The sequence below is a fragment of the Glycine soja genome, chromosome 11 (assembly GCF_004193775.1).
Source record: "Glycine soja cultivar W05 chromosome 11, ASM419377v2, whole genome shotgun sequence".
Classification (NCBI taxonomy): Eukaryota; Viridiplantae; Streptophyta; class Magnoliopsida; order Fabales; family Fabaceae; genus Glycine; species Glycine soja.
The window spans coordinates 7,029,276-7,051,453 of NC_041012.1; the positions used below are offsets into that span (position 1 = coordinate 7,029,276).

The following is a 22,178-nucleotide window of genomic DNA, read 5'->3' on the forward strand; positions in this document are numbered from 1 at the left end:
ATAAAATATTTAAATTGATGATATATTTACTTTTTTATGTGTTTTTTTAAGAATATGAGTTGTATAAATGTAATTATTTAACTGCTAAAGCTAACAAAAAAAAATTAAAATTGAATAACTAATAAGAAGTAACATAGAGAGTCTGTTGGTGTGAAAATATGTCCCGTAGATTAACACTTTGAAAAAAAGAGGGGTCAGTATTACATTGGTTCTTGGTCCTTTTATACTTCTAAACACTGATTTCAATTACAAAAGTATTTCACATCAGCGTACTCTCAGTTTATTTTATTTTAAAGAAAATTAAAAATTTGTTTCTATCAGTTCCTTAAAGGAGTTTCTGAAATTGTTGTTAAAATTTTGGACGCAAAGCTTGACATGCTCACGTACGTGTTCGCCGGTGTGGGCAATTTGGAGGTGATAATGAATTAATGATATTGTGAATTGGCCACGGAAATAAGTGCCATGGCTATCTACCTGCTTCTCTCGTATCCTGACAAATTTGTTTTTGAACTTCATATAATATAAAATGACTTGGACATCTCATCCAGCCACCTGTAAGTATCCAAACCCTTCTTCTTCAAGGATCGACTTTTCTCTTTTTGGCTGAGAATCCATGAGTGCCAATTACCGATGGGAGACAGAGCGACTAGCTTAACATTGATTGCATTTCCACTACGACAAATGCTATCAACACATTCCATTCTATACTCTCTAATATTTATCAAAAAAACATAAAATTTGGTGGACTTCACTTTTTGTATAAGAGTTATGAATTATACTTATAATTTTGTAGTTTTGAGTCATTTTTAACTAAGTTTGAAAATATGTTGTTGATACTCCTTCTTAGGTGTTTGGTGTGTGCTCGCCCAATATTTATATTTGTAAAGAATAATATCATTTGTGCTATCAATTAGATATATTTTTAAATTAAATATTCTAAAAGCCACTTTTTATTAAGTCACAAATAATTTTTTTATATATAAAATGAAGAAAAAATATTGTTGTTATTATCTTTTAAGTTTTTTTACACAAGTTATCTTAAGTTAATAGACACATAAAAGGAAAAGACATCTTTATTAATTAATAATTATATAAATTAAGGTGTACCAAAGAGGTCTAGTTTAGAGATATAAAAATATTATTACCGGGTATAAGAAGTAGGAACTAAAACACATGAAAAATATAGGACCAAATGATTGATTACACCTTTTTTTTTTCATAGTGAGATAAATATAAATGATTTCATATGTATTTTTTTTCTTACTCCAAACATATAAATTCATAATTTGAACAAAAGTGTTATTTCTTCATCTTAATTTTTTTTAGTACATAATTTGATCCAAAGATTTTTCCTTTTCCTGACTTGAAATGAAGTATCATTTCTCATCGTAAGTCACAAAAAATGACATAATTAAAAAAGCTATTAATCATCTTGAATAAAAACTATTATAATATCTATAGGAATAGGATTAATAATTTGATATGATGAGGAAGAAAAACAAATTTGCCCGTTTGAAGAGTGACAGAGAGCATAGCGGATTCCTTAACCTTGCTACTTACGTGCGTCTCTCTTTCTTTGAAACTCTGCTTCAAATTCAAGCTGTCTTTTTCATCTCCCTCTCTCTCTATATATTTTAATATTTTGAATAAATTAGAAATTAAAAAAAAGTCTAAGGTAGTTCTTTCTCTCCCTGAAATATCTCTCTCGCGCACGCACGCTCGCTCGCTCTCTCTAGTCTAGTCTAGGGTTTTTGTTGCTGGTGGCCGTACACTACTACTCACTCAGTCTAGGGTTTTGCCACTCTCATTCCATGGCCGCCGAGAAGCTCCGAGATTTGAGCCAGCCGATTGACGTCCCCTTGCTCGACGCCACTGTCGCCGCCTTCTATGGCACCGGATCTAAGGAGGAGGTCTCTCTCTCTCACTCTCACTCTCGTCTCTTCCAAACACTTAGGGTTTAATCACTCAATTGAATATAACGCCTTTCAACTACTCTTTCTACGCATTATCCTCTTGCTGGTATGTGCAATGTGGATATATCAATTGTTCTACTCGTTTCGGTTTTCAACAAGAAGCCGTTTGGTTCTGTTGTTTTTGTCGTTAGTGTGGTTAATTAGTAATACTGGAACACATAACTTGTTTTGTTTTAGAGAATGTGCTGCTAATTAAAGGCCATTTTGTGCACTTCAATGATGCAGAGAAATGCCGCCGATCAGATTCTGCGGGAGTTGCAAAATAATCCCGATATGTGGCTTCAAGTCATGCATATTTTGCAAAAAACTCAAAATTTGAATACCAAGTTCTTCGCCTTACAGGTTGGTTTGTTCAACTGTTTCTGTTATGCAGGACTGTTTCTGAACAGGTTTTTCTTCTTCTAATATTTTGTGGTCTGCAACAAAATGCCATAACTTTTTCCTGTGATAGTGTATACCTATGGTATCCTTAGTCTGCAACTGAAAAATAGCCGTGGGTTTCAGTCATAATGCTATAATAACTATGAGTCTATGTCTAGACATTAGAAGCTTTTTAATGGGATTGATTCTAGCATACAAAATTTGTGGTGTGGATGTGTGCTAGGTTGATCGTAGTAATCGGGCATCATATTTGATTATTTGAAAGCATGCTTAATTAAAAAACACTCTAATTAAGGTGCTTTACTTGAGTACTTGTAGGCAAAGATTCTGTCTCTGAGTTCTTGAATGTATAGGCTATATTTGCTGAAATCTTAACCTGGATCCTTTAGTTGCCAGGAGGCTTATGGTAAAAATAATCTTTTATTGTTATGATGTTGGAGGGCTTTTTACTTATTTGCTTGTTGTGTTTTTATGTTTTCATACCTGTGTTATACGGGTTGTTCAATTTCTTATTAGCCATCAAACATGTGTTATAATCACTGCTTCAACTTGCTATTTGACCAATGACTTCGGAAGCAACACTTATTAGCCATCAAACATGTTTTCCCTTTCTTTTGAGAATGTTATTTTCTATACCTTATATATTCTTTTATCTTGTACATTCAGGTTCTAGAAGGTGTAATTAAGTATAGATGGAATGCATTACCTGTTGAGCAGCGAGATGGAATGAAAAATTTCATCTCTGATGTTATTGTACAGGTATGAATCACATTTAAAGAGAAATTTGACCTCTTCAGTTTTTCTTCTTCATCGATCTCACTATTGGGTTTTCTTGCATAGCTTTCTAGCAACGATGCTTCATTTCGAGCGGAAAGGTTGTATGTCAACAAACTCAACATTATATTAGTTCAGGTAAAAGTTAGAATTCAATAGTGCTACTATGACTGATTATTTTGGTTCAGTAGTCTCAGAACCCATTGTTCCTCCCATATGTTTTATCCCATAATTTTTCATGCACAAATTCAAGTTTCTTAGGAATGTTGTCTGTTTTTCCTCTACCTATTTTTTTCAGGGTACCTAATGCTTACAATTTGATTTGAGTTATTCCTTTTATTCTCTAAATGTGTTATTTGGTGCATATGGCTAGCCTTTCCTTTTTCCATTCATGAATTCAATCTGCTTGGATTTTTTTCCTTGCCGTACTTACATATTTGCATTTGATAAGCATAATATTTGCATCTCTATATATCAATACTCAAGATAAAGAAGATCTTTCAGATACCTTTTCATTATTTTGGGAGTTTTTGGTATTTATACATGAATTTTCATACTGCTGAAAGCTCTATATAATAGTGGGTTTATCTCATATGCAGATTTTGAAGCATGAGTGGCCAGCAAGATGGCGAAGCTTTATTCCTGACCTTGTCTCAGCTGCTAAAACTAGTGAAACAATTTGTGAGAATTGTATGGCTATATTGAAAGTAAGTTTATCCTACTTAACCTTAGATTTTGTTCCTTATGTCCATTACTAACCTAAAAAATGTACAGCTTTTGAGTGAAGAGGTTTTTGATTTTTCAAGAGGAGAAATGACTCAGCAGAAGATAAAAGAGCTTAAACAATCATTGAACAGGTAATGGTTATAGCCCATTTTCTATATATCTTTTCATGCTTGCCATTTCATTTTTCTTTCTTTCACGTTGGGTTTCTGAAAGATTTTGATTTTTAATTACTGGTTTCACAGTAACAGATTTGTAAGGTTGCCTTTTAAAAAACTTTGGCTGTGATATAATTTTTGGTCCAATTCTGTAAAATTTTAGTGATTCAAAGACTGGAAAGAGATTATAACTGCTTTTAGCAGTGGCTAGGTAGGACAATTGATGATAACTGGTAGGTGAAAAAATAGATTGTGGCTAGTATATTGCTTTAGTTGTTAATTAGTAATTAGTAACTGCAATATCATCTGGAAGATTAGATTAGATTGGGTTGATGGACATAAATTGCTGTATTTTATTGGTAATAATTTGTCTATTTGCAAACCAAAATGATTTTTTGAAAACTACAAAAAGGGAGTTCTTGATACAAACATTTTCTGTTTCAAGAATAATTTACTGCACAACTGGTAAATAACCACATGTTGGAAAATTTACTTATTTGTTTCTAAACTGGAAATATTCTTACCAGAAGTTCCTTTGTTGTAAATTTAACATATTGCTCCCCCCCTTTTTGAGATAACATACCTTAGAGTGCTTTGGTTACTATTTAAACTGGCTTGACATATGTACATGTTACTTTGATATTTGTGTTTGCTTCCCCTCACCATACATGCTTTAGCTAGTCATGTATTAAGTGATTGGATGTGATTTTTCTACATTTACTTATATTAAGTATCTATTTATCGTTAAGGTTTATACTTGGTTGTTTGCAGTGAGTTTCAACTCATACATGAGTTATGCTTATATGTGTTATCGGCATCCCAAAGGACTGAACTCATACGAGCTACTCTATCTACATTGCATGCCTTCTTATCATGGATTCCCTTGGGTTATATATTTGAATCACCCCTGGTAGGTGTTGTTTTCTGCTTAAAATGAAATTGTTTTGGAGGAATTCAGAAACTGAAATCTTTTTTATGTTTCTCACCAGCTTGAGACACTCCTGAAATTTTTCCCTGTCCCAGCATATCGGAACCTCACATTGCAATGTTTAACTGAGGTATATTCCTCCTTTTAAATGCTTATATATGCTTTTCCCTGAAATTTTTAACATCAATATTCACTTTTTATATTTGCAGGTGGCAGCCCTTCAATTTGGGAATTATTATGATGTGCAGTATGTCAAGATGTATAACATATTCATGGTCCAGTTGCAGGTTTGTTTGGATTGATCTCATTTTTTGTAAAATATATTGCATTCTTTTTCATTTGATTCTACTGAGTATATAATATAATTTCCTTTGTTGACTTTCGGATAATATTGCGTTTAATGTATAGGGCATGCTCCCACCAACTACAAATATACCTGAGGCATATGCACAAGGTTCAGGTGATGAACAAGTGAGTCTTCATTGAAACAAGGTGCCTAATTTGCTTAATTAATTGTGCAGTATTTGACTGACTTTTTTTATCTGTGTAGGCATTTATACAGAATCTGGCACTGTTCTTCACTTCATTTTACAAGGCAAGTCTTTTTTTTTTTTTTTCTGTTTTGTTTTACATCTATTCATAAGCTTATTTTGTGAATGTATAATCATCAAACAGCATGATTAAACTGTGAAAGAAAGTTGACCCGGCTGAGACTGGTGTCTTTGAGATTATACTAGACTATATCAATCTATATTATACTTGTGTTTTGAAAGAATGTGACCTTCCTCAGGCTGGTGTCTTCTCTTTCATTAACCTCTTCCTTTTTTTGACATACCATTTTTTGGTTGCTTGTTGGATGTTCTGCTATCTACTAACCATATTCTGGTACCTTTCTATTTATGCAGGTTCACATTCGTATCTTGGAATCCACTCAAGAGAATATAGCTGCTTTGCTATTGGGCCTTGAATATCTTACCAACATTTCTTATGTGGATGATACTGAGGTTTTCAAGGTATGCTGATATTGCATTTATTTTCTTCCTCATGCACTTTTCTTCTGTTATGAATGCTCAACTGTATGCGTTTAACCTTGTATTTCCTTCTAGATGCCTTCTGCACTACCTCCGAACAATCTATCTTTTAGTTTGCATTTGTATACTGCATAATTGCATGCCACTACCTGCTGTTCTGAAAACACAAGTTCATGTTGTACTTGGTTTGTTAAAAAATAACAGGTCTGTTTGGACTACTGGAATTCCTTGGTATCGGAGCTGTTTGAACCACACCGAAGTTTGGACAATCCTGCAGCTTCTGCAACCATGATGGGACTTCAGGTGATAATCTCTCTCTAATACTGCCACTCTGATTGTTGAAATCCAGAATTAACCATTCTCTTCTCTCACTAAAACACTAGTATAAGTCTAACAAAATATGATTTTGTATCGTAATGTTCATTTTAAAATTATGGTGTCAGTATACTGTGCGTAAGTGTTATGATGTTTTTTAATCAATGGAATGAGAGCAGGTACCGGCAATGCTCCCTGGTATGGTTGATGGGCATGGTTCTCAGCTCCTTCAGCGCCGACAGCTTTATGCTGGTCCCATGTCAAAGTTGAGAATGCTTATGATCTGTCGAATGGCTAAGCCTGAAGAGGTGCTCATAGTTGAAGATGAAAATGGGAACATTGTCCGTGAAACCTTGAAGGACAATGATGTTCTTGTTCAATATAAGGTTATAAGCTGAGATCTTAGTTCTACCAGAACTCTGTTGAATATTCATATCTACATAGAAAAATCTGTGTCAAAATTATTATTCTCTGAATATTGTATTTCGGTAGATTGCTTGTATATTTGCACCAACAAAAAACGAGATTGCTTATACAACATTGATAGTGATATTTAATAAATTTGAGACATTTATTGGTGGGGAACCAGGGGGAAAAATGTTAGATACTCCTCTAGGTGCAGAGTGCTCCTCTGGTTCACAACTCAGATACTATGAAATAAAATTGTTACTCAATAGCCAGAGTCTATATGTAGATCAACAAAATAAAGAAAAAATCCCTAAATATAAGATAAAGATAATGATTACCTAATCCAAGCCAAATCTAAAAGATAATGCAATTATGCAAACTAATTATGCTAAATCAAAATTAAAATCCTCAAATATCAAATGAGAATTAAAATCCTTAATAGTATCTAATTAGAGTATAATCTAATACCCGCCACTTACACTGGTCATTGTTTGATTATACAGATTATGAGGGAGACTCTTATTTACTTGTCACATCTTGATCATGATGATACTGAAAAGCAGGTATGTGGATCAGAAATCCTTTTGTTGCTTTGCTGGATATCATTCATAGGTTCCTTTTATCTGTTTTAATTGTTATTGTAGGGGATTCATATTGTTCCAAATATGAGCTGAACTTTTTTATTTATTGAATGGTAAAACCATGATGCCAATTTTCTTAAAATATGATATTAATGGTGTAAGTCAAATTGAATGACCTAAAGATGTAATGTAACGTTTCATGAATATATTCTTTTGGTTGAGTGATATGATGAAAGGCTTCCTGTTGTGCAATTGTTGTATGTTTGTGCTGATATATATGGCACCTTTATTCAATGGTCTTTTATTGTGAAATGTCCAGATGTTGAGGAAATTAAGTAAACAACTGAGTGGTGAGGATTGGACATGGAACAATTTGAATACACTCTGCTGGGCAATTGGTTCTATATCAGGTTCCATGATGGAAGAACAGGTACTGTGAACTTCATGCTCTAGCTTAATTGATACTGATTATTATTAGAGTATTCTTCCTGTGTATTATTTTTCTTAGCAGCACTAACCATAGTTCTAGGCTCCCTGGTTTATGCCAGTTGTAGCACCTAACTGTCAGTTTGTTAGTATAGTTAGAACTCCTAAGGTACTACAAGTACCAGCTCTGTAATATCTGTTTGTTGGGTTGAATAATATTTCTCTCCAATCTCAAATCTCAAACTCTCTAAATATCTTCAATTATAGTACAATATGCATTTAAAATTTAAAAAGAGGTGTTATCCTAATCTAATGAGGTCTTTCTGTTAGTGTGACTGTCCGTTGGTTTCAAGGTTTTTCTTTTAATATACATTTTAGTACAACCATGTTGACTTTGTTGGTTTTACCTTGAAGGGATTGAGAAGTTCCTTGAATGACATTAAGTATCCTATTGTCAATTTGACTTTTAATAGCGGATAAGTATCCTTGAATGACATAATAATTCATATGTTGTTAATCTATGTCTGTGCACACCCGAGGGGCAGGGGCAGGGGCAGGGGCATAGTAGTGGATAGTGGTGTGTAGTGGCTGCCCTCCAAAAACGCTATAGTGGGATAGCAGTAGTGGGACGACCACTATTTAGATCCCTAAGTACATTTATATTACTAGATGTGTGTTTGCTGAAAAAAAAAACACCTACAATTCAAAATGTTCAGAATGAAGATTCATAACAAAGTTTCCCATTGCCAAACCATGTCCAAGTTAGGACCAGTAAGGCTTCACCCATCCCACTGGAGGAGGTGGTGGTGGCTGAACAGGTTCTGTGAGTGAAGCCATAGTTGCTAAAGTTCAAAAAAAAAATTTGGAAGTGAAAGAAGAAAAGGGTTGTTGAGGAAAAAGAAAAGAAAACTTGCGATGCACCTGTCAGCAGCGGTGGCCAGCCACTCCGCTTCATGTTCCCGCTATAGCTCATGTTGTGCCGCTAATAACGACTCTGGGCAGTGGTTGTTCTGTCTGTCTGTGTCTGTCTCTCATAATTGCATATTGGTTTATTTCATCTTTTCTGGGACTGATTCATGTATAACATCCCTTTATCAACTGATTTAATTTTTTAACTCTCTATTTCTTTTTATATGATTCTTTTTATTAGTTTTGGTACTTTGTCTCTATTTATAGTTTAGTTATCTTGGACTTTTTACAGGAAAACAGATTTTTGGTTATGGTCATTCGCGATTTATTAAACCTATGTGAAATCACAAAGGGAAAAGATAACAAAGCTGTTATTGCAAGTAATATCATGTAAGAATTATTCACAGGTGCCATCTTGCTGTGTTTTGCTTGTTTAATTCTGTTTTTTTAATAATATATCTTTTTGTTGGCAGGTATGTTGTTGGGCAGTATCCACGGTTTTTAAGAGCTCATTGGAAGTTCCTTAAAACTGTTGTGAATAAATTGTTTGAGTTTATGCATGAGACACATCCTGGAGTTCAGGTTATTTTTTCTCCTTTGAAGCTTGTTCTCAATTTTTGCTTGTGAATATTAACTTGTGTTAAAACAAGTCAGGCTCTATTTTTTTTAAAATTTTTTTTAAGCAGGACTTATATCTCATTCCCTAGGACTTCTAACTAATTTTTGTTAAACATATAGTTAATTTTGACAAGATTCCTCTCTTTAATCGTTGTACTGTAACCTATATAAACATCTTATTTGGCATATAATTATTTTGTTTCAATATATCCTTTATGTGGCGTATAAACAAGTCTGGCATATGAGTTAGTTAAATATTATGTTAATCTATAGCGACCTTGTAGTACTTGTATTTTTTTTTTTGTTAATCTATCATGCTGAAATGCATTAACATGAAATTATTAATCATGTTTCTTGTGTTTCAGGATATGGCCTGTGACACATTTCTGAAAATAGTCCAGAAGTGCAAGCGTAAATTTGTAATCACCCAGGTAATTGGCAACAATTTCATCCCCTTCCCATCTTCCTGTTACTAAAAAAGTGACTATTAGTAAATGAGATAATAGCTAACAGTCACAACATGATTGCTATTTCTCAGGTGGGCGAAAACGAGCCATTTGTGTCTGAGCTTCTGACAGGTCTTCCCATCACTATTGCAGATCTTGAACCCCATCAGATACATTCCTTCTATGAATCTGTATGTCTTTTAATATCTTTGATCTCAAGCTCATTGGCTATAAATTTTTTTTCATATGCTCTATGTTTATACTCGTGTTTCCACATATTTAAGTTATATTCTTGTATTGTAGGTTGGTCACATGATTCAGGCAGAGTCTGATGCACAGAAGAGAGATGAATATCTTCAGCGGTTGATGGAGCTCCCAAATCAGGTCTTTGCTTGAGAAGCCATATTATTTGCTAAATCTCTTCATGCTATTTTCTTTATTAATGAAAACTAAATATATAAATGTCTGTGGTTTCCCCTTTTTCTGCAGAAATGGATGGAAATTATTGGGCAGGCACATCAAAATGTTGATTTTTTGAAGGATCAGGATGTAATCCGGACAGTGCTTAATATATTGCAGGTATAACTTTGAAATCGATTTATATGTTTTTACTTTTTGTGTCACTGCTGTATATTCTTTAGTATTTTACTGTCTGCTATTAAGCCATTTGAATTTAAGAAGTTAATTTTTCTCCCAATTTCAGACGAATACAAGTGTTGCAACTTCTTTAGGGACATATTTCTTGCCCCAAATCTCATTGATCTTTTTGGACATGTTGAACGTGTACAGGTATGTTTTGTTAACTATAGTTTTTATATTCCGGGATGCTAATGACATAATGGATACTCAGCAATAAATAGTTTGATTTGATTATTTACTAATGCTAAATCATTTTTTTTGCTGCAACAGAATGTACAGTGAGCTTATTTCAAAAAGTATTACAGAAGGTGGACCTTTTGCATCTAGAACATCCTACGTCAAACTTCTACGGTAAGATTAATCAAGGATATGTTGGTTTTGTACAAATGAGATTACTATCCACTCCACTCTTTAGCCATGTTTATCCTGATGCAGTTCGGTTAAGAGGGAGACACTTAAGCTGATTGAGACATTCTTGGATAAGGCAGAAGACCAGCCACAAATTGGTAAACAATTTGTGCCGCCAATGATGGATCCTGTTCTTGGAGATTATGCCAGGAATGTTCCTGATGCAAGGGAATCAGAGGTTTTGTCACTTTTTGCAACAATTGTAAACAAGTATGCTTCTGTCATTTTCTCCTCCTTTCCTTTATTTTATTGATTGGTGTATAGGTGCCTTGAATTCCAAATTCTGTATGTATATGTTCTGTATCTTCCTGAGGGTATATTTGCTATTTTAATTATGAATAACCACATGTGACATTCTCTCTCTCCCCCTCCCAGATATAAAGCTGCAATGATTGAAGATGTACCTCGCATATTTGAAGCTGTTTTTCAGTGCACACTTGAGGTAATTGTGTGGGATATTCATTCAGCTATGGTGTAAATGTCCTACTTTATTATCATCTTGTTAACTTTAGATCAACATTGTGCTCTTCTTTTTGAGATTTAATTTTACAGCATATATGCATACACGGGGAAGACTGGTAAAGTTGGAGTTGCACCTTAGCTGAAAAAGATTATAGAATCTTGTTTTAAATGGTTTGGACTTGTGGAGAAGACATCAGAGTCCTGGTAAAAGAGAGTAGATTAGATGGAGGGTAGCTTAATCATTAAAGGTTGAGGGAAGACTTAGACTTAGAAAATTAATAAGCAAAATTATTAATAAAGATTTATGGGTTAGTGGTTTGTTTGTAGACATGATTCACTATATAACATTTTGGTGTCTCATCCATATACCTAACCTGACCAATGGGAAAAGGCTTGGAAGTGGTTGTTGTTTTTAGGTGCATATTAATATATTATAGAAGTTCTGTTCTGCAAATGATACATCTTATAACTTGTGAGTTCTAACAACTGTGAAGACAAATAAATATTAGGTATCTGCAGGTAAACATACACTGAATTATATTTTCCTTTTTATTCTGTTTCACAGATGATTACAAGAAATTTTGAAGATTACCCAGAGCATCGGCTCAAGTTCTTCTCTCTACTCCGTGCCATAGCCACTCATTGTTTTCCTGCATTAATCTGCTTGTCAAGTCAGGTTGTGTTTGTTGCTCCATCTCTGTCCACAATATATCAATGACATGTCAGTTTTTTTGGTTTTATCTGTTGACTATGATTGCATTGTCAAAGTTTGTAATCCTGTAGTCTGTGCCTCATGTGATTTTTGATCTATGTCAGCAACTGAAGCTTGTTATGGACTCAATCATATGGGCATTTCGGCATACAGAAAGGAATATTGCTGAAACTGGGCTTAACCTGTTGTTGGAGATGCTGAAGAAGTTTCAGGTGTGGTCTTCATAATTTTTGTTTACAACTCATTCCTAACCTTCTGAGATTCTTTCTGCATGCTTAATTTTCTTTGTTTAGTGTATATAAGTTTGCCAGTTTTTGAGGATTTATTATGCCCTCCCTTGTTGCACTTTCCTTCTCCCTATAATAATATGTTTTGGTTGAATGTCTGGTTTATAACAGGGCTCAGAGTTCTGTAATCAGTTTTACCGGACATACTTTTTGACAATTGAACAAGAGATATTCGCTGTCTTGACTGACACTTTTCATAAACCTGGGTTCAAATTACATGTCTTGGTGCTACAGCATTTGTTCTGTTTGGTACGGTATCATAATCCTGATTTATTTGGTTTAATTATGTCAGAAATAAAAATAATAATGAGTTCCACCTTTTTCAGCTAGAAACTGGTGCCCTAACTGAACCTCTTTGGGATGTTGCTACAAGTCAATATTCATACTCAAGTAATGCAGTGTTTGTACGTGAGTTTACCATAAAACTTCTAAGCACTTCATTTCCCAACATGACATCAGCCGAGGTAATTGGAGTGAAATAAATAATATTTGTTCCCTTACCTAAACAAATGACTAATTTCAAGAAATTTGCAGGTTACCCAATTTGTTAATGGACTCTTTGAGTCCACCAATGATCTCTCCACATTTAAAAATCACATACGAGATTTTCTTATTCAGTCAAAAGAATTTTCAGCTCAGGTATTGCTTCTTTTAGTGTTACTGCTTACATTGTTCTAATGATAGGGGTTTTCCTTTGAAAACATATGGGAATTTTATACTTGTATATCATGAAGTTGCCGTGCATCTTGCTGCTATTTATGTTGGTTCATGCGGTGACTGTGGATTAGCATTTTGCTAGCTTATTAATGTTTTTGGTTTGCTTTATCAATTATCTTTCCTACTGCAGGATAACAAAGATCTATATGCTGAAGAGGCTGCAGCTCAGAGAGAGAGAGAACGACAAAGAATGCTTTCTATTCCAGGGCTTATTGCCCCAAGCGAATTGCAAGATGAAATGGTGGACTCATAGATAGGCTAAACAGTGTGGGAGCTAATAGTATTACGGTGGGCATTTTAACTTGTTTCATAGGCTTTGATTCAATCCATTGCCAGGTCCTTTGAGAAGAGATGCAGCATTTTCCTTCAATCCATTGCCAGGTCCTTTGATTCAATCCATTGGCAGTTCCTGATTTCAGAATTTTTGCTGGCCGGGGATACTGCCTTGTCCGTTGGGTGAGTGTAGATTATTCAATTACTAATTGGGGCTGATAATATTCAGTCATTTTGTAAGGGATTCATGAAGACATCTTTATATAGAATTGCAGGATGGAAGACTCATTCTGAGTATTGATGACTCCTTAGGAGTGACCTCCTAACCTCGGGTGGTTTGTGCAGAAAACCCTTGTGGTTTGATATTTTGTATTTTTTTCCCCTCACCAATCAATATTTAGGAATATTGCTGTACCATGAGCGCACTTAATATATATGGTTTCATGAACTAGTGTGTTAATATAATGTGTTCATTTCCTCCCAATAGAGAGAGGATATTTTTTTATGCCACTGTTGTCTCAGTTTTTATGTTGAAAGTAACAGGAAATTCTAGTATGGCAAGAGAGCCAATTAAAATGTAATCAGGGAAGATCTCTTTGATAAACAACCGGATAAAATTTAATACTTGGTCTGATCATGAGTTATCAGTATTTATACATTAGTAAGGTGAGAAATTAAGAAAGGAATCTAAATGGGGAAAAGCTCCTCAATAGTTATGAGCAGTCGGTTAAGATCGTGAGCAGATGGTGATATTTTTTTAAAAACTTTGTTCAGTTGAGATATTTTAATTAACAGTCTCATCTGGAGTGTCTATGTTACTGTGGAATGCTTGTAAGGTATTTTATTAACTTCATTGTTCAAGTTCACATATATTTAGATAAAATGTGAACGTTAGATTATTAGTGTTTTTACTAAAAATAGGAATGCTAGATTGATCTGATTAGGCAGCTTGGGAGCAAAACATGTATAATTGTATAGTCTCTGCCTAGGAATAATATACAGGGGTCATTTTGTTTTCGATAATGGATTTTTATTTATAGGAAATTACCAAATGCGACCTTTGAGTATTTATAATGTGTTTGATATTTCATAATGTTTTAAAAAAAGGATATGTTCATGATTTTGGAGGACCGTTGCAAAATGTCTCAATGTCTACGAGGTTGTTATTTGTTAATTTTTTTAAAAATATATTTAGCAGTATGATTTTTAAGTGAAGTCTGTTATACAGTGATTTTATTTTTGTGCTGAATGTTATACAGTTCTTTTTTGCTGAATGCCGAATGTTTTACAGTGATTATAAGGGATTAATTATAAAGGGTTAATAGTAATAAAATTGCAAAGGATTTTAAAATCGCTTAACTCAATTATTATATTTTAATAAAGGATCATTTATTATTAAAAATGTTCAACAATACTTAAACAACAGTACACGATGCTAAAGAAAGAACATTATAGCCATGCTTTGTAAATAAACAACAATTATGCATGCACATTAAAAGCCTAACAACAACAAGTGTTTATGTCGAGTTATTACAAATAAACTTTGATAGAGCTTGGGTTTTATTCCTTCCGAATTGATACTTGCTTAACAACAACTAATCCGAAATGACCCAAAGCAATCCGCAACAAATCTAAGCGATTGAGTAAAATGGTATGAGTTCACAAAGAGGCAACTAATTTGAGTAAAGCAATGTCGTTGATTTGGATACAATTGTAACATTATTATATATTTTATGTTATCAATTGATATAAGATCCTTCTTCGTATCACTTTTAATATAATAGTCAATACAATTATAATATATGGTAATTTGTGAGAGTGTAAAAAATCTTTATACTTTAGGTGCATGTATTTTGTTTGTATTGCATTTTATTATCTGATAGAGAAGAATATATTCCTGCGTTTTTTTTTATATTAACATTGAACATAAAGGCGAATAATTTTTTTCTTTGAAATAAGGTTATATATAAATTAAAAAACGAAAACGTGAAGATTCTTAATTTTATTTGTATTTGTATTATTGAGTTCAAGGCTGGCTAGGGAAGGCAATCTCTTCCGATTAGAGATAGAAGGTTCATCATCTCATCTCAAAAAGGCTTTTGTGATTGATAATCAGTTCTCGATTTGATTTGATCGGAACAGAACAGAGGCATGGGTCAAGCTTTTCGGAAGCTCTTCGACACCTTCTTCGGCAATACCGAGATGCGGGTCTCTTCCTTCCTTCTCCATTCCTTTTTTTTATTATTATTCTTTTTCTTTTAATATCAACGGTCATAATAATGATAATATAATAATTCTAAGAAGAAGAATAAATGTCGTTTTTGCTTAATAACGCTGATTCTGTGCTGGACTATGATTTTTTTTTTTATTTCAATTTTAACTTTTCAAATCGTTTGCTTTTGCAATCAGCTATCATCATGATTAATAAAAATTCTTGTGTTCGTTAATACTTGTGTTTCTTATTCTCATCATCCATCTTCTAATCATTGATTCTTGATCTATGCACGAGTTTCCGTACTTACATTTGTTGGGTTTAGGTTGTGATGCTTGGTCTAGATGCTGCTGGCAAAACAACTATACTGTACAAGCTCCACATTGGAGAAGTTTTATCTACTGTTCCTACAATAGGTGCGTTTTATACTATAAACTCTTAATTTAATCTAATTATTCTATAAGCAGATTTCTTGGTATAAGCTAATTAAGCCATTTCTGTGTTGGTAGCCAAAGGATGTTAAGAATATGCTTGTCAGTTATCTACTTAGTTTTTGTTTCTTTGTCTGTTTGAACTTTGAATTTGCTTGTAAGTATGGAGTTGTTGTGATTCTTCATTGACAGTGTGAAGTTATAGTCTATCTTTCTGTTAATGGAGCAGGATTTAGTGGAAACTAGATTTCTTGTGTAATGACTCGTGAAAAAAAAAAAAATCCCCTTGACTGGCAGGCTATGAAGCACAGACACCTCTCTTGTTCAAAGTGTTGTTATGTTGAACATGTTTCCAACACCGACACTCCGACACTTCTTATTAGGTGTCCAATGTAAAAATTATTTTTTGTTGGCTTGAACACTTAAAAGCTGTCACCTTGACACTACTTTTACACTTGAAAAAATATAGAGGGTTGGTTTAAAAGGATGAATACACAATCATATTTCATTTCATTAGTCTCTTTGTTTGTGTGTATGCAGTGTTCCCGTGTTCTATATTTTAAATATTAGTTGTGTTGAAGTTTCTGTGTCCGTGCTTCATAGCTGGCTGGGCAAATTTCTATTAGCAGTGGATGTGTGTGAATTGACTAGGTCTTGATGCAAACTTGTACCAGTATCACACTTAAGTTTAGCTGAGGAAGAATTAGAAGTAGAAATAACCTATATATTGTTTGATTAAGGCTTATAGATTTGTAGTGCTTTGCAGGTTTTAATGTGGAGAAGGTTCAGTATAAGAATGTTGTTTTCACGGTTTGGGATGTTGGAGGGCAAGAGAAATTAAGGGCACTTTGGAGGCACTATTTTAACAATACTGATGGTTTGGTAAGAATTAGTTTCCATTATTTATTGGGTTTTATCTTAATGAAAACACAACTTCTGCAATTCGGTATCTTGTGGAGTTTTCCTTCTATTACAAAATCATTCATCTGTCCAATAGAACTGAAAAGACATGATACAGATCTGTAGTTGCCAGGTTGATACATATGTGCATATTTATGCAGATATATGTTGTTGATAGTCTGGACCGCGAAAGGATAGGGAAAGCAAAGCAGGAATTTCAGGTGATAAAATCAAAATGTGTACACATACACCATGTTATTCCAAACAGATTTTGAATAGATCTATGGATTACTTGCAGACAATCATAAATGATCCATTTATGCTCCACAGTATCATCTTGGTGTTTGCCAACAAACAGGACCTGGTATGTCTTTATTTGATCGGTGTTTTTTTGGCTGAGTGAGCTTAAATTTATGATTATCTTCATGAGTAAGGATGAAATCAGAGCCAAATAATGTGAATTGATTGGCATTGTTTACTGAATGTACTACAAGAGTTAGTAGTGTGCTATATACTTAATGCATAAACCAGTACAAACAGTGCTGGTAAGTTTTACATCACAAAAATCATTGAAATACTTCAAATATTTGAAAATTAGTTAGAAGTTTTAGAATTTCCCCCTGCCAATGGGCCACTGTCTGAAGGAATCAAGCGCAGTAGAAAATATTCATTATTTTACAAGCTACTCACTAACAATAGCCTTCACTATTTTTAATATATCTAGCCATTATTAGATGATGCATGACACATCCAACAGAAACAGTGTGTGTGTGTGTCACTGGCTCATATGTGTGCAGACTTACTTAATTTCCACTATGATTAGCTTATATGTTGGTTGGAACATACAAGAAATATGAATCAACTTGGGGAAGCTAAAGAAATTTATACCTACAGAAAAATGTAAAGCATTTGCTGAGTGCTTGCTTGTTCCCATCATAGGTCCAACTGAGCTACACAAGTTTATGATAATGAAAAGTTATTGTTTGTTTAGAAAACACCTTGCATGGAGGGTAGGCTCTTGCAAAAAAAAATAATAATTCAAAGTTTGTTTTCCAAAAGTTATTAGAATTTACATGTAGTGCCAAACTAATTAACTAGGAGCTAGTTGCCACAGCCCACAAGGGGTTTGCTCAATGTAGATTTTCTTGCTTAATGACTGTTAACATAATTCCTAATTTGTATTTGGCTCTCCAGCTAATGCCACTTTCTGGATAACATTTTCTATTAATAAGTTTTGGTTTTCTTCTTGTTTGTTCATGATTCCGCTTGATCATAAAAAAATTAATACCAGTAAGATTTTTTTTCTTCCACTCTTTGGGGGAATTTGTGATATTTTTCCAACATATTCTAGTTATATTCTTACATGTATACCACTCGAGTTCTGCATGATCTTCCACAAAAGCATGACTGCCAGTTATAATTGTTAATATTTTTCTTTTCTTTACAAGAAAGGAGCAATGTCACCAAGGGAAATATGTGAAGGATTAGGTCTCTTTGATCTCAAGAATAGAAAGTGGCACATACAAGGCACTTGTGCTCTTCGGGGAGATGGTCTTTATGAGGGTTTGGACTGGTTGTCCACAACTTTGAAGGAGAGACGAGCTGCTGGATACTCTTCAATAGGACTAGGAACTTCATCCTTCTAATTTTCAAGGTTTGAATTATCATCTTATTTCAATCATGAGCTACCTTCCTGTTTATCATCCCATCACAGTATACGTGTTTTCTCCACTGCAGAGGTATTTTGGCAATGGACGAATGTGTTGAGTGTGTGGCCAGTTCTAAGTTGATGTGATCGATAATCAAATATTTTTTGGGTTACATCTGAAGCTCTCATTAGTAGAAAGTTGCTTCGCCTTTCAGGGTGCTTTAGATATGTATGCGACTTTGCTCCAATTATACAAGTTTGTGCATGACGAATGATTAACTAAATTCTTTTGCGATATTGATATCCCTTATTAAGTGCACTTGTACTGGATAGAAGTTAACGGATACTGGATCACTTGTTCATTCTCCCCCGATTTCCCCCATCTCACTCTTTGTAGTATTTCTGCGTGTCTTTACCTGTGATGGTGACTCATAAAAATAATGACTCTGACAAATGTGTCACGATTCTCTCTTCAGAACGTTTTCTTGTGATTTAATTCAATTGGGTGTTTGCAATTATTTAATCTTCTTTTCTTTTGCTTATAATTGTCTCTTGACTCACTTCTATTGGATTTTTTTTTAATATTTGGAAATCTTTATTACAGATGCTTTTAGCTAAATCTCTACTTAACCACACGTGTTGTAAATTTTGAAATTATCAAATGCATAGTAGGAATGACAAGAGAAATTATAAGGTTGATTTGATAGTAAATGGAGAAGAAAGGAAGGGAAAAGTTGTGAGTTCAATTCTCACTGTTAACAAATATTAATAATTAACATTTATTGATTAAAAAAATAGGAGGGATGGCAAGGGAGTGAAGGGACAAAGTGTTCGTGTCCAAACTCGTACTCATTCTTATAGTGAGCAACTTTAGTGCCATGCCAATATGCAACAAGTATCTCGTGTATATTCAGACTTTTTTTTTTAATAGAAGCATATTCAGACTTTTTACTTACATTTTAATGAATGAAATATTATAATGGTTTTCTAACAAATTAGTCTGATTTTATTTTAAAGTTAAAATTAATTAAATGAATAAAAGTTTAATATTTAACTCAAATAAAAACGATTCTAAGATTTTTTTAATCCCAATGATAAAATATGACTGATATGTTCAATTCAATAAATCTTCATTTTTTTAAATGTAAGGACTTTGAATTTTTCTGCTGCTTTCGTTGTAACGCGAGTCTATCATTACTTACTTACTTCGTACCCCATTGTCCGGAGGCTCTTCGCTATGCGAAGGTATGGGGGAGAGATGTTGTACGCAGCCTTACCCTTGCATATGCAAAGAGGCTGTTTCCGGATTCGAAGGCACAACTTTAACGCGAGTCTATCATTATTTAGTAAATTGTTTTTCAAATTCGTAAAATTGTTAATGGATTTTAAATTTGTTTATGCTGAAATTTCTTTTTTGCTTCTCTACCAAATCTAATTACTTTTTAGTATCATTATTTTTTTTCTAAAATCTAATTAAATTGTCAATGGTTTAATTATTTTTTTTCCTCAAATTTTAGCAAGTGTTATTCTCAAATTAAGTCTTTTCATTTTATTTTTCTTTCTAAACTTAGTTTTTTTTAATAGGTGTATGCCACTTTTTAAAAATTTGAAGAATTAAGTTTCATCCAAATTACCAAATTAAAACTACACGGGTATTTTTAGTATCAGCAGACACCGAACACTACATTGCTTTTGCAGAAAATACCAAAGAAACTAAGCATGGCCTTATTACATTTCTCACAAGAGTAACAGGGATATGATACTTTAACACGATTCCACGCTATGTAGCACTATTAATTTGTCACGGTAACAGCATGGTGAATTTGGGTGTGTAAAACAATTGGGATATTTGCAATCCAATTGTGAGAGGGAGCCAGTGTAAGAATTCACATTCAACCCATTTGAGCTATTATATTAGTAATGCACAAACCATTATCCAAAAAATCAAGAAGATAAGCACCGCCCAAAACTATTACATAACATAACTATCTCTCTCTGTACATACAAATACAATTACAACATAGTAACAGCCAGTGACAGTGTACATAGAATTAATTACCATCTTTCATCCTGTATCCAATTATTTTTCTCTTTTGGCCCAGTGGGACCTTCCTCACCATAAAGTTCCACTGGAAACTTGTTAAATAAGTTCCTCACCGAATATCTAAGCATGCGAGGAAGAGCATTGATTACCTTATCCAACTCAGTTTTTGTATCATAAACAATTTTGGGCCCCCACTCTCTCATAAACTGCAACCATTGAGGCTCAGTGACATCATTTTCAAGATACTCAGCTGCAACAAGCTCATAGTGAACACTAGAATCCACATACAAATTACTGCGAGCAGCATCATTCCTAATGCCAATCCCAAGTTTTGAAGAACCTTGCATATAGGTCCCTGGATGAGGGTAACTTGCATGTCCACATTTTGATGAGTAAACAGTAGCTTTATTGTAACCTTTAATATAATCCAAGTCATAGGCATCAACCCATTCACCACCACTGTGCTGAGAAAAGTATATACTATAGAGTTCTCCACTGAAGTTGCATATACGAAGTGTAAAATGCTCCCAGTCACCAACATGCTCTCCAACCTTGCTCAGAGGAATGCTCTTAATTCCAATTTTCAGAGTGGCTGGTCCATTGAAAGGACAAAACACCCACATTGCAATGTCAGTAAAAGTTCCACCAAGAGCTGGTTTCACATGAACATAAAGCCTTGAACTCTTCAAGTCTCCACGTTTGACAAAATTCTTTCTATCATGATCACTTGGCAAGTCTATCCAAAACTGGCCATCATTTGTTCCTCCACTTGGTAAGTTTGAGCCACTTGCATCAATTCCCTCTCCTTTAGACACACCCTTTTTGTGCAGCATGGCTCCATTGTTGAAAAACCAATCCACAGAAGATGGCAAGTATTTTTCCTGAGGATGAAAAAAAACAGTAGGGCCATAATGCTTAATAAGTGCATGTATTTGTTGCAAATCTGGCATTGCTGGTAGCACAGGATTCAGGTTCTTCAAGCATGCAACAGGTAGTAGCTCTTCTCCCATGGTCCAGCCATTGCTGCAGAAAAAAGTACCAACAGAAACACCTTTCCCTAACATGCCACGGTCACAAGGTCTTAAACTCCATACCTGAAATGAAAACTCTGGAATTCTAGAACCAGCAGCGAGTATTTGGCGGTAAGGTTCACATTTATCGGTGAGGTCAGCACGAACACAACACATTTCATCCAACAAAGGCTTGTCATGTTTGTTAGTAACCAAATAGCCAAGGGCCTTGTAACCTTCAGGAGGTTCAGGTAGCCAAAAGTATACACCTGGAATTTCCATACTTGCTGCATTATGACTCCAAACTAGCTTAAAATCAAGGGGATTCTTCAGAGGAGGTATCGTATCAGCATTTTGAGGAGAGCAAATTTTGGCAACAAGTACAAAACCATGCAAAGGCTTGCCACTGGGTTGACAATAGTGACCAAGGATATGGAAACTTTCTGGTACTCCCACAGGCCTAAAGAATGTAACAGCTTTTTTTGTGTCTAGCATAACACTGCTGCTCGAAATAAACTCAAACCTTGTGACTTTGGAAACTTGTATTTCACCAAGGTTTACAAGGCCAGAAGCAAAACCTTGTCCTGTAATGAAATAAAGATGTATTAGTTCAGAGAGGTAAATTAATGTTCTCTCTCAAGATGTTATGTGGCATTGAGACTGCTATGTTATGCAAGAACAACATTAATTCTCTCTTTTTTTTTCTTCTTGGATCTATATGATACCACACCACCAATCTATCAGGGTATAATTGTTAGTTTCTA

General features: G+C 34.2%; 3 protein-coding genes across 6 annotated transcripts; 2 read left to right on the forward strand and 1 right to left on the reverse strand.

Annotated features, from left to right (window-relative positions):
* The first annotated feature begins 1,644 nt into the window (after positions 1-1,644).
* Positions 1,645-13,679, forward strand: LOC114375522 (protein EXPORTIN 1A-like). 3 transcript variants are annotated; one of them, XR_003658776.1, is made up of 33 exons: positions 1,645-1,910; positions 2,199-2,315; positions 3,021-3,113; positions 3,195-3,266; positions 3,728-3,835; positions 3,903-3,985; positions 4,781-4,919; positions 4,999-5,067; positions 5,147-5,224; positions 5,346-5,408; positions 5,488-5,532; positions 5,843-5,950; positions 6,173-6,271; positions 6,463-6,669; positions 7,195-7,254; positions 7,592-7,702; positions 8,900-8,997; positions 9,081-9,189; positions 9,591-9,656; positions 9,764-9,862; positions 9,975-10,055; positions 10,161-10,250; positions 10,375-10,460; positions 10,581-10,661; positions 10,746-10,928; positions 11,094-11,160; positions 11,746-11,856; positions 11,997-12,104; positions 12,291-12,428; positions 12,506-12,643; positions 12,714-12,818; positions 13,027-13,352; positions 13,437-13,679. XR_003658776.1 is itself a non-coding variant. In XM_028333316.1 (32 exons), exons 1-32 carry the CDS (start codon positions 1,812-1,814, stop codon positions 13,147-13,149), a joined length of 3,234 nt encoding a protein of 1,077 aa, XP_028189117.1. In that variant the 5' UTR covers positions 1,645-1,811; the 3' UTR covers positions 13,150-13,679. The 3 variants fall into 3 exon arrangements, 1 of the variants encoding a protein (XP_028189117.1); XR_003658777.1 differs by having other exon boundaries at positions 13,445-13,679; XM_028333316.1 differs by having other exon boundaries at positions 13,027-13,679.
* Positions 13,680-15,156: 1,477 nt separating this feature from the next.
* LOC114373566 (ADP-ribosylation factor-like) lies at positions 15,157-18,878 on the forward strand. Of its 2 annotated transcripts, none has more exons than XR_003658423.1 (7): positions 15,157-15,377; positions 15,707-15,797; positions 16,579-16,694; positions 16,874-16,933; positions 17,011-17,076; positions 18,165-18,366; positions 18,450-18,878. XR_003658423.1 is itself a non-coding variant. In XM_028331049.1 (7 exons), exons 1-6 carry the CDS (start codon positions 15,321-15,323, stop codon positions 18,356-18,358), a joined length of 588 nt encoding a protein of 195 aa, XP_028186850.1. In that variant the 5' UTR covers positions 15,159-15,320; the 3' UTR covers positions 18,359-18,366; positions 18,450-18,878. The 2 variants fall into 2 exon arrangements, 1 of the variants encoding a protein (XP_028186850.1); XM_028331049.1 differs by having other exon boundaries at positions 15,159-15,377; positions 18,161-18,366.
* Positions 18,879-20,185: 1,307 nt separating this feature from the next.
* Positions 20,186-22,112, reverse strand: LOC114375886. Its single transcript, XM_028333749.1, has one exon. The coding sequence runs from the start codon at positions 21,907-21,909 to the stop codon at positions 20,416-20,418; it is 1,494 nt and encodes a 497-aa protein (XP_028189550.1). The 5' UTR covers positions 21,910-22,112; the 3' UTR covers positions 20,186-20,415.
* Between the last annotated feature and the right edge of the window lie 66 nt (positions 22,113-22,178).

What these genes read in the sequence shown, in the direction of transcription:
- LOC114373566 (XM_028331049.1), top strand. Translation starts at nt 15,321, where the DNA reads ATGGGTCAAGCTTTTCGGAAGCTCTTCGACACCTTCTTCGGCAATACC. An exon ending in TCGGCAATACCGAGATGCGG is followed by an intron (nt 15,378 to 15,706) that starts GTCTCTTCCTTC and finishes TGTTGGGTTTAG; the next exon opens with GTTGTGATGCTTGGTCTAGA. An exon ending in TTAACAATACTGATGGTTTG is followed by an intron (nt 16,695 to 16,873) that starts GTAAGAATTAGT and finishes ATATTTATGCAG; the next exon opens with ATATATGTTGTTGATAGTCT.
- LOC114375886 (XM_028333749.1), bottom strand. Translation starts at nt 21,909, where the DNA reads ATGCTAGACACAAAAAAAGCTGTTACATTCTTTAGGCCTGTGGGAGTA.
- LOC114375522 (XM_028333316.1), top strand. Translation starts at nt 1,812, where the DNA reads ATGGCCGCCGAGAAGCTCCGAGATTTGAGCCAGCCGATTGACGTCCCC. An exon ending in ATATATTTGAATCACCCCTG is followed by an intron (nt 4,920 to 4,998) that starts GTAGGTGTTGTT and finishes GTTTCTCACCAG; the next exon opens with CTTGAGACACTCCTGAAATT. An exon ending in ATGTTCTTGTTCAATATAAG is followed by an intron (nt 6,670 to 7,194) that starts GTTATAAGCTGA and finishes TTGATTATACAG; the next exon opens with ATTATGAGGGAGACTCTTAT.